General features: G+C 40.7%; 1 protein-coding gene across 2 annotated transcripts; it reads right to left on the bottom strand.

The window, feature by feature from the left end:
• Positions 1 to 1,747: 1,747 nt before the first annotated feature.
• On the bottom strand, positions 1,748 to 11,370 carry LOC110525855 (T-box transcription factor TBX1). Of its 2 annotated transcripts, none has more exons than XM_021606320.2 (8): positions 10,559 to 11,370; positions 8,793 to 9,132; positions 6,512 to 6,613; positions 6,093 to 6,264; positions 5,366 to 5,521; positions 3,810 to 3,877; positions 3,429 to 3,529; positions 1,748 to 2,864 (listed from the first exon to the last, which is right to left on the bottom strand). In XM_021606320.2, exons 1-8 carry the CDS (start codon positions 10,743 to 10,745, stop codon positions 2,476 to 2,478), a joined length of 1,515 nt encoding a protein of 504 aa, XP_021461995.1. In that variant the 5' UTR covers positions 10,746 to 11,370; the 3' UTR covers positions 1,748 to 2,475. The 2 variants fall into 2 exon arrangements, with proteins under 2 accessions (XP_021461995.1, XP_021461994.1); XM_021606319.2 differs by having other exon boundaries at positions 8,793 to 9,183.
• Between the last annotated feature and the right edge of the window lie 238 nt (positions 11,371 to 11,608).

Here is an 11,608-nt window from a genome sequence, read left to right on the forward strand (position 1 = left end):
TCAATTTCAATCTTCATTTTGTTCCAACTTGGAAATATGTAGCCTAGTCTTAACCTACAATAAAATGATTGTCTTTTGAAAAACGACTTCCCTCAAACGAGAGCAGCTCTTATTCCATGATATTCCTGAATTCCATGCGTTCAGGTCTCTGTTGGTGTTAGTACCCTGAACAGAATGTATACGATCAGTTAGTTGACGGTCAAATGAGTGGACAAATGATTTACGCTTCGATTCCTTCACAAGTCATTTAACAGGCAGAGGTCAACCTGCGCACGTGCGTCCTTTTCACCTACCTTGGACCCTTCGGCATCTGCAATGCGCTTGAAGAGAAGATGCATACTTGAAATGAATCATGACGTCTCCTATTGTCATGATTGTCCCAGATCCCCGAACAGCATGTTATTTTAGCAATAATTATTATTGACAACAAAGCATCCTTTATATGACCGATTTCTAATAGAGACAGCACTGCACGGAATATGAATGTGTGTTTTTGGCTAGTGATCCTTTTTAAGCAAAAAATATACTGTGGCATTTCATGTGAGGAATAGATCCTTTAAATGTCCAACGCAGCCGTTTTTAATATCGATATCAAATCATTTCTGGATGACAATTAAGTAGATTTACTGTGATTTATTTTTTTTCAATTTAAATGGTTTGCTTCAGAGCAATTTCTCAAGCAAGAATTCTGCTTTGACTGTCTGGGAGTGGTCACGTGTTTGACTGCACCGGGCCTTTAGGAGGAAATGTTTCATGTTTTTTTATTGTCTGTGTAGAAGAGACAAAGTGGGTATTTTTCTGGGAAGTCAGATGTTTGGCTGTATGACCTGTTGTTCATGGTTAAAGCTATTCCCGCTCCTGATATTGTAGATGATTCTAAGTTAAAGTTGAATGTTGATAATACGTTTGAATCCATACTGCACTATTTTGTTTTCTCAATAATTTAATGTAGCAATTGCACAATTTGATTTATATCGTGGTCTGACCTATTGATATCTAGTTGCAAAAATATTTTGTTTTATAGCCTACACTTTTTGTTTAATTTGCCAACAATATTATGAAATATATATTTTTGTAAATCAAAAAATTGCACCTAGGCCTACACATGCTTATTACATTTAAAGATTTTTAAAAAAGTGTTTTTTGTTTCCGAACAAGAAATAAGAAATGTTTGATTTAATACATTTGGGTTGGATAGAATTCTTGATTGAGTATCAAATTTTGTTGCTGGGTTGCTCAATGGCATACCTAGTTGATTTTACTGTTTTTTGCCTTTATTTTCAGACACACACACACACACACACTTGCACACACAATCCACACACACACTTGCCCACGCACACAACCCACATATATACATGTGCACACAGAACACATACTTGTGCGTGCCTACACACACACACAATTAAGGGGCTTGGCCTTTCCATGTGTATGTTTACCTTTTGGAAGTATGGTCCTATTACTGTGCAACTATGAGTGTGTATGTGTAGCGTGATTCCTCTTCTATGCAACACACCATTTGAATAATTCTGTAGACCCAGGTGTGGATGTTGACCTTTTGAACTGTAGCATATCAGTCGGTGTTCAACCTAATGTTTAGACAGGTTCCAAGTCCCCTCTCTCACACATACACTGAACACCATAATCCAACTGGGTAAATCCAGTTTGAGGAAACAGAATAATGCAATCAATGAGGCAAGGTCTTTCCTGGCCCCCGTGATAGCGCACAGGCAGGGAGGACTCGTGCTTTATGAATTAAAAGTTAAGAATGTGATGTTTATTTTACAGTTACAGAACAGTCATGCTGCTGCTTTATTTACTTAGAATTGCTGCAAGTCAGTGCCATGGTACAAGCTTCTCAGGGCTGCATCTCAGGATGGTTAAAAAATCAAATCCATTTTTTTTTCTCGAACAAAAAAAACATTTCAAAGGCATTTTAACACCTATCTGATGAGCTCAACATGCAAATATCTTGTATATTTCTGGAAGCTTGATTGACTATATAACATATGGCTTTTTTGAAAGCAAAAATAAAACAAAGTGCATCCAACACAAAAAAATAATAATTTCCAGTCCGTGATAATGCATCATCCATGTTTTAAGAGAGGGCTCACTGTCTGCTTCGCTCTACCACACAGGAAAAGGGTACCCTCATATAGAGCTATTGCTGTCAATGTTCAGAGGTCAAGACAGACCCCTGCTTGGGCTCAGAAGGCAGTCTGTACTTCCTGCCAAGATGCGTTTCCCTAAAATAAATACGGAAGTTTTTGTCTCTCTGAGGGGTGGAGGGTATCCAGCAACAGGAGCGCACCGCGCAATCTCCCGACTCACTTGACATTGCATCAGCCATGAAGACAGAGTTGTGTTGTCCCTCCCCTCCTGTGTGTTTGCTTTTCCACAGCGCTAGCTAGCTAGTAGCGGTGGCCCAGGTGCGTCGGCCATGGGCAGCGGCTGCCAGCTACAGCTAAACATTCATTATCTTGGCCCGTAGTCATAGTTAGATGGGGCGCTGGTGGCAGAGTACATGTTAGCTGGGGCTGGGTTCATGTGGTGGTGGTGGTACGTGTGTCCTCTGATGCCGGGTAAAGGGTACGGCGATGGCCGGGTTTTAGCCCCAAGGTAGTGTTCGTAGGATGTGGGGTACTTGTAAGGGTGGTGATGCAGGGTGTCTGGGGCCAGCGGGTGGCCGTCCGGGGTACGCAAGTCGTGGGGAGGGCTGGGCCGGCCGCTGCTGAGGGGGACGGCGTGGAGGCCTCCTGGGATGGGGAGAGCGGGGCTGAGGACGCGTGACATCAGCTGATGGGCGGGGTCGGCGTGCATCGGCGTACCACTGGGGTCCCGGTCGTAGTCCCGCCTACTGTCCTCTAACGTCAACAACAAACAATAGCAGACAGTCAGAAAAACCTTTATTTAACTAGGCAAGTCAGTTAAGAACAAATTCGTATTTACAATGAGGGCCTACCCCGGCCAAACGTTAACCCAGACGACATTGGGCCAATTGTGCACCGCCCTATGGGACTCCCAATCATGGCCGGTTGTAATACAGCCTGGAATCGAACCAGGGTCTGTAGTGATGCCTCTAGCACTCAGATACAGTGCCTTAGACCTCTGCGCCACTAACACATTAGCCAAGTCAAGAGCAAGCACACCAAAGCATCCTGATCTGTGGTAATACAATGCATTTCTAAAATTCTGCAATCTACATTGTGAAAGTTACATTTACTGTAGGTGATATCTGTTCTATATTTTTCATGGATATGAACTTATGAAAGCAAACCTTTACTCTTATTTCAGTTATAGTATTGCTAAATTAAGATGAAATGTGTACATTTGTTCTAAAAGATCATTCCTGGATTAATTTGGTCTCTCGGTGAAGGTAATGAACTTGTTAATTATATTCCTCATCTGAGAAAGGAAGGGCTACAGACCTTTTTCTGAGCTGTTCTGCTGTGGGGGAGACGACATTGGGTTCCTTGTTCTTGCAAAGGCACTCATAATTGGCAGAGAGCCTGGCCTGTGATTCCTGGGCCTGGAGCAGAGAGAGTGAATTCAGTTACACTGTCAAATATTTTGTGTGTCAAAAACACCAATAGCTTTATTATGTATTAAGATAGAGGATGCACATTAACAGAGCCACAAGACACAAATAATTAAATGGGATTTATTTATGTATGACATTGGCTGTAAATAGACTAGCACATTTCATATTGACTGGGTCCATTAAAACAAGTTGATGCAGTTTTGTGAAAATTCATCAAATTGTTACTGATAAATTGAGTAGACCTAAATGGAGTTAAAAGTTTTCTCACCAGTCCTCCGGATCACAGTCCCTGAAGCCCTTTGCAAAAGGATTACTGGCGATTTTCAGCTGCGTGATCTACAACCAAAAGGACAAAGTCAGGTAAACCTCCATGTCAAAGTGGAAAGTCCAACCCAGAACAACACGCATTACGTGCGGCCTTTGGGTTTAGGTTATGATTAGGGATAAATGCATAACATTCGAACGTGTAATATTCACGAAATATAATGTAGCCTAAGCCTACTCAACACGAAAAAAAATTGAGCGGAACGTGTATCTCTGCCTATGGCGTGATATAGGCTTAACTAGTGAGGGTCAAAGCGTTTACTGTTACGTTGCCATAAATAACGATGCTATAGCCGCTCCCCTTTTCCCTTGTATAGAAACATGCCTATTATAATCAACATATTAAAAGGTAGGTAAGGAATCTTTTAACATAGTCTACAAATATAAAACGTATTTTTGTAATAATGGCTAGGCCTATGCCTACAGAATTACAGTTTAGTCATAAGAAGTGTTTTATTGTGGCCTTGACACTGAATAAAAATGTCAGCTGAACATGTCATTTTTAATAATTGACCAGGCTAATAGTTTTGTACATCCGCGAATGAAGTTATGTGGTCATGAATTTCCGGAATGAGTTGAACAACAAAATGAATGCCCCTTAGTTTGCGTAGAAGACCAGTTGGATACGAAGAGGTCAAACAGATAGAACACATAGCAGGAAAGACGGAGGAAAAACGAGAAACTGGACAGCTGTGCAGGGGCATCAGTGACACAGATAATTTTCAGTCGCAAAAATATCACGTAAAGGAATTATGTTCAGCTATTTGATACAATAAAATATTTTGTGAAAAGTTAACGGGGATCAAACTGAAATGGGAAGGATCAAAAGAAGAGGGAAGAATCAGATCTTCCGTAAAATGAATAAGGCTTTTTTTCCACGGTCAGAAAAGCGTTTTTTGGCCTATAGCCTATTTCTTAAATGTGTTTGTCATGTCTTTAATTTAAAACTTGTCAGCATAATCCATAATCTATTTCACTGAGGTATAAATACTATTCTTAGTCATTTTTTTTTATGTAGCCTACATTGTTTTATGAAATAAAGCCATGTTTTCTTGCAACGAATGCTGTTAGGTTGTGCCTTGTTCGAAATATGGAAGGGTCAAAAAATGCATATATGAATAAAATATATATATTTGCGATCCTTGCGTCAGTTATAGGCTATTCGTTTGCCAATATAATTATTTGTCCTGCAAATTATTAGGTTAATTACTAATCTAATACAAGTTTATAACCTAACAGATCCCTATTCGTTTTACTTCATTATTATAGAAATATAGGGAAACAGGCTGCCCCCACGATTATCCTGTTGTTTAAGGCCTGCTGATTTATATTTGGCCTCATTCATTTATACTTTTTAAATTGTCCCATGTTGTAAAAACACTGCCTGTTCACGAAATACAGTGTAAAACTAACAACAATAACAACCATCTATTATCGTGTTATAAGATGTTACAATGTGTGTTATTATATCTGCATAGCACATAGAGGGCGATATCTTACCCTGTGGTTTTGGTATGCTGTTACCGCCGTGAACCGTGTTTCCTCAAAAACAAAGGTCTTGTAATTCTCCTCCGCATACTTCTCGCTGTCTTTGCGTGGGTCCACATAGACGACGTGGAACCTTGGCTGGTATCTGTGCATTGAGTTTAGAATTATCTGCAGGGGGAGAGAGAGGAATAGGTTAGGCCTATTTTACTTAACTCAATGGACATTTGTCGATTGTGTTGTCTCTAAATAGTGTTTTCGAAACCCCATGTTGGCTCGTCAACGCAAAGGTCAGTTAATTAATGACTGAGCATAATTCTAATGGAAGTCGATAGATTTTCCGCACTATAGTCCTACCATTTTACGCACAGCCAAATGTATCAAATTACGCATGGATTAAAATGATGTACAATCAAAAAGATGAACTAGACCTATACAATTACCCAGAGCTATCCAACACAAATGGGTAAACTGGAAAACTGTTGTTGTGTAGTTTAGGAAACGTGAAAAAAATCTGCAGTGGAAACTATTTGGCGCACAGACATACACATGTGCAGGTATAGTTATTTTGAATCATGCTCTCTTTAAAGTCCTTTGAAAGCAGATACAATCAGTTCAAATGAATACTTTCAAATAATATGATTTCATGTGACATGTGGCCTATAGGATATGGGCTATAACGTCTTACTCATAGATGCACATTTTATTTAGTAAACCAGGGTCTTCGCAGCAATATACTTACATGTCCATTGTCATCCAGTAAATTGTTAGTGAGTTTTAGTTTATCGAATGAGACTATCTGCTTCATCCACTGTGCGCCCTTGGCTGGAGAGTCCGGGTGGTAGTGAACTCTCCCCGGAGTAGCAGGGTCAGCTTTACCCGCCACCAGCCACGAGGAGCTGTGGAAAGCATACCTATGAAAGGAAGAAGAAACACGAGCAACATTTTCACCGAGTTTACAGGGGGGTCTCAATGGATTGTAATTCCTACGTTCTGTTTTCCAATTAAATGCATTGTCTCGGGCCTACTGTGAGTTGGATGCACGTCCACTGGAACTATAGGCCATTGCCCTACACCACTGCAGCTAATGTTCACTGGCACAAAATATTTCCCAAGAAAAGTGTAGATTTGTATCTTGTTCATTTGGTAAATAAAACGTACCTGTATCTTTTGTCGTCGACTGGTAAGAAATCCATTAGCAACATGTAGTCTGCCATAGGATCCATTCCAAATATTTTCACTTGAAACGTAGGAAACATTCGCCTGACAGAGAAAACACATGGATATATTCAAATCAGTTTTCTTTGCCTTGGCTCTATCATTGTGTGGGCTGATCTGCAAGTGTTTGTCAATGGGGTGTACTTGCGATTTTGAGAAATTCCCATCAGGATATGAGCAATATGTTGTGATATGCTTTTTGATAACATATTGGGTTTTTACAACAGTCGAAAATATTATTTCACCCGCAGCCACAACCGTATTGTTATGGTTTTGGGGTTTTGTTGTTGCAGTAGGCCTACATGATGTTATGACGCCTTCCTATTCAACAAAAAAGCAGGCCCGGGATTTTAGGCCTATACTGTGTATGACGCGATTTAATGGGTGGATAAACGACGTGCTACATTTTTGGTTAACCCAAATGACTCTTAGCTTTATATAACACTGCACATCCACTTGCATTTCTCTTCTACCCTTTGATGGATTCCAGTCATTTATACGCACGAGGGGCTGTTCTTTTCCCCCGTCTCTTTAATAAATATGCCTACTTTATCTTTCTCCTGCTCACACTCGCATGAGGGGTGTATCATACCGTAAAACGTTTTATTATGTGTGGAGTAAATCGCCAAACCAGTGAAAGTGATCCTAAAATCACCGCTCAATTAACGTCAGTGTCTGTTCAAGGCTGCAGTTGTGGATAGGTGAGGTTAAAGTAGCTTTTAAAGTACCCTCCCTCGGATCCTGTGTTGCTTAGTATCTCGGGAATGACAGATGTTTTTCTGCTGTCACCCTATAGGTAAACTGAGCCGGCGTAAATGCCGTCTCTTATGGAGCTCAAATCCATAAAACACAACTGTAAATTTTGAATTTAAAAAACGCAGTTATTAAAACTTAACTGATAGATATGGCAAGTGGACCTAGTCATACAGCGAATTAATCAATATGTTTTTTTGACTGATATTACAATTCCATCAAATATTGTGTTACTCTGTTGCCTATGAGAAAGCATAGAAATCAAGTTATATTAGAGCAAGAAATGGGTTATAGGCCTGTCATTTTACTATTATGTGGAATGTTTACAGTAGGAAGTTATTTTTATGCGAACATCGGCCTATTTCAAAACTTTCCCTGGCTTTTGAAAAGCGCTAAATGCTGCATTTCAGGAGGGTATCAAGAGTAAACCGTAACCGTAAAATAACTATAGCGCCAAAGGAACCTCGTTGTTCATTGCCCGAATAAAGTCGAATTCTGGACCGTTTTCTATCTGTTTGAACAATCTAATGTAGCATCCCCTAATTCACTGTAGTGAGACTCAGCGGACTAATATTTATGTTTGAGTGCCGCTGCTTTGTTGGTTAACGCATATACCCAAGGCCTACTGTGACCCTAATGGTCTTATAACGATCTGTGACATTGGCGCGTAAATCGGGGTTTAGGGTTCCTGAAATAAATGCCTTAGGTATGGTGTTATGACTCAGAATAGGAAAGCTCAAGTTCACATTTTGTGCGGTGGGCTTATTTCAAGGAACGCACGACCCATTTAGGGGGAAACAGAAGGGCATTTACACGTACAATTCTTCTCTAAAATGCATGCGTAAACTGTTGGATAAATATCGTAATATTATTCAGTCGGAAATATTGAGCTTTCTCTGCGCAAGCATGTAGGCCGTTTTGAATGTATTTGTGGGGAAATAGCATAGTCTATAGCAGTGTATCTACTACTACAAATAAAAATGCTTAATTTAAGAGAATGCTTAACATACTAATAGGCTAATATGCATATTTGATTCCGTTCCAATCTGTCTAGAAATTTTATCAGGGCTCTGTCTGTCTATTGGCTGGAGTTAATTATATCATAACACTACAGAATATTCCTTAAATAGTTTATTAGTGAATAATTTGTCTAGGTATTATAGTAAAATGTGACGAGCTATTAAAAAAGCATGATCTGAAAGATGTTTTCAGTAGATCCAAAGCCTGTATCTTGCTGCGTAATTTCCATTGCAGCATCACACCAACATCAATTTGTAATTGACTATACAAACCGACTTTAAATATCTCCCAACATATCTCATGATTTGCGTTGTATGTGTGAGCTCTCAGGGGATACATTTGAAATGGGCAACTAAATATTTGTTCATGTATAACATAAGCTCATATCTGGAGGCCCAGTGCACCCTAACCCAGTGAAGCCTGCATGTATCATGGTGTAAATTCCACTCACCTTCCAGCCTTGGTAACGATCATCTCTGTTCCCAGCTGATTAAATTCATCCCATAAAGCTTTCATCTCCAACTGAACGTTAATGTTGGCCACCTTAGGGTTCTTTTTCACCAGAGACTTGCTGTTCGGCGTGGAGCTGGAGGACGACGAGGAACAGTTGGAAGTCCCGGTGTCGCTGTGCTGGGCCTGGGCCGGGTTCGACCCCGAGTAGTTGTAGCCGTGTTGAGCGGCCGGGCAGGGCTCAAAGTGGGTTTCATGTTGGCTGTAGGGGTCCCCGGGGGACGGGGAGAGATGGTAACTTCCTGACGTGTTGAGGCTGCTTAGGCTGCTAGTAGTGAAGGCTGCAACATCGCAAAAATGGGACAGCTGCGTCAGCCACGGACTGGATATTGCTGAAATCATTCCAAAAGCTGGATTTTACTATATGCGTTGCACTTGTGGATAGAAATAAAACAACAACCCTGAAAAGCAGTTGTAGGCTCGCGTTATTTATTTCAACGTCAAACACCCTTTATAAATGTTCGAGTAGATCTACAATAGTGTGTCTTGGTGTTTTCTGCGTTCATTAATCATCGCTGTTGCATCCGATGCTGTAATAAACCACAACCTACATCCTAAAATGTCTGTTACAGTTACAGAATTCGATCGCAGCATTTCTCGCAAAACGTCCAAATAGTGAAAAAAAAGTTGATTCAGAACTTTGTTTTTTCGGCGACCCTAATTATAATTCCCAAACCTGATCAGAAATTGTTTTGTAGAACTTACAACCCTGTGCACACGCAAGTTGTTTTTTCGAGGGATTGTGTTCAAAAGTATTCCAGGCGGCCTCTGCTCTGCTGCCCTACTGCAGTGTGATACACTGCAATCCAGACGTCTTCTCTCTTATCTAGGGCCTCCCCTTCACGATAAAACCAGGTCTTATTTCTATTTAGATAAGGAACTGCAGGTAAAGTCCCTTTCCCCGCCTGCCTTGGGACGAGACTGACAGTGAAGTGCGCCCCTTTTTAATGGGCTTTCCGGCACCCATTTACTTTTGGATAAGGGAATCGCCCACATCGACTTCCCGTAACAATAGACGGGATAGCTGGCACAGTGGAGGGTAAACGTTTTTACAAGGTAAACAAACACTTATTTGCATGCACAAACAAACACATAAGGTTATTTCGAGGTGAATTGCATGTTACATTGTTTTGCCAAATGGAACTGGGATAAGGGACACATGCCAATGTGTTGGATATAGGCCTATCAACTGTTTTTACCATTAATACGAACTGGTGCCCCATGTAGGCTACCCTGGCCACTAACTTCGCGTTCCCTATTTTCAAAATGTGTTATCGTGCTCTTTTCTTCTCTGAAAGTAGTATTTACGAACTCACTGTGACTTGAAATGCAACTGAAATCCCTATTTTGACAAGATATGTCAGTTCTATGAATATAGGCTATATAAGTTGTGATTCGTTTATTAGCTATAACTTCTTATCGTCATATGCATCATAATTCTCCCCGAACTTTCCTATTGCCTACTGGATGTGACTTTTCGGGAATATCTTCATAGAAGCCTACTTTTTTTTTTAAACATTCTACTCCAGTGTCAACATTGCTTATGTTATGCATTTCATATCTACACTAACGCAAACATGGTTGCTCAATTTGAGGATATTACGGGAACAAGATCACATCTACATGCAACAAGAACCTGAGATGATCAACAAGCAAACTTAACGCAGGCAAATATTTACACGGTTATTGTTAAGACCGCGCTCGTACCTTCCATTTCCCTGGTGACAGTGCTGTAGTGCATTTTCAATGAACTGTAACAGTCGTGCTGGTGTTGCTTGTCCAGGCCAATGCCGTGTTTGTCAAATGTTGCGTTTCCTGCTTGCTCTGCAGCTGAAATCAGAGAGGCTATACTGAAAGCATTTGCCTTTGGAGAGAGGGGACCGCTGTCGTCCATAGGCGAGAAATGAAGTCGAGAAAAGCCGTCTCTCCTCTGCTTCCTTTATGCTCTATTCCAGAAAGCAGAAGACAAGACACAATGCGCAGGAACATACGCTACAATAGTTATAGTTTTACATTTCGCCTCTAACATTCGTTGGTAGCCTATTCAGGGACCTTTCGGCGAAGTAGGCTATGAGTAACTCCGCTGGTTTCAAAGCAAAGTATTCCCACGGAATCTTTTTGAAGATTTGAACAACTTTAAAAACGTTTCCCTTGCACGAATTCAATTCATATGCCCAAACACATCCACTTCTATTAAAACATCGTTCATCCGCAGAGAGCTGTTCCCTTCTTCCCCCATTCGGTGGCTGGGTGATGTCATAAGAGTTCGCTAGTCTGCCTTGAGGAGAAGCTACCGCAGAGAGAGAGAATGTCAAAAGTGAGAGCTCCACGCCTCCCATGCAAGACTCGAAAAAAAGTGTGCACGCTTTGACTGGAACTTTTATTTGAATAAGACCTTGTCAATCAATGTGCCAAATGTTTTATTCATTTTACAACAACAAAAATGTAACGTGATTGTGGATGTCAGACTTCAAAGTACTGCGATTGTACAGTGAATTATATGTTTAGATTCTTTGGTTGTGCAAGGATAGCGCGCGTAATTTCCAAATAGTCTACTTTGGACATGTGGGCGTTGTTGTCCCTTCCTGTCTAATGAACTAGCCTATGCATTATCGTGTTGTCATCCCTACTTTTATAGAGGTAGGAATAGTGTATTCATTTAGGGTTATAGTCAATGAATTCACTCCCACACACTCACTCACTCATTAATTGTACGCATTGCCTAGTTGGTGCAATGTCTGGCCCAAACCGAAAGGC

Source organism: Oncorhynchus mykiss, chromosome 6, assembly GCF_013265735.2.
Source record: "Oncorhynchus mykiss isolate Arlee chromosome 6, USDA_OmykA_1.1, whole genome shotgun sequence".
Classification (NCBI taxonomy): domain Eukaryota; kingdom Metazoa; phylum Chordata; class Actinopteri; order Salmoniformes; family Salmonidae; genus Oncorhynchus; species Oncorhynchus mykiss.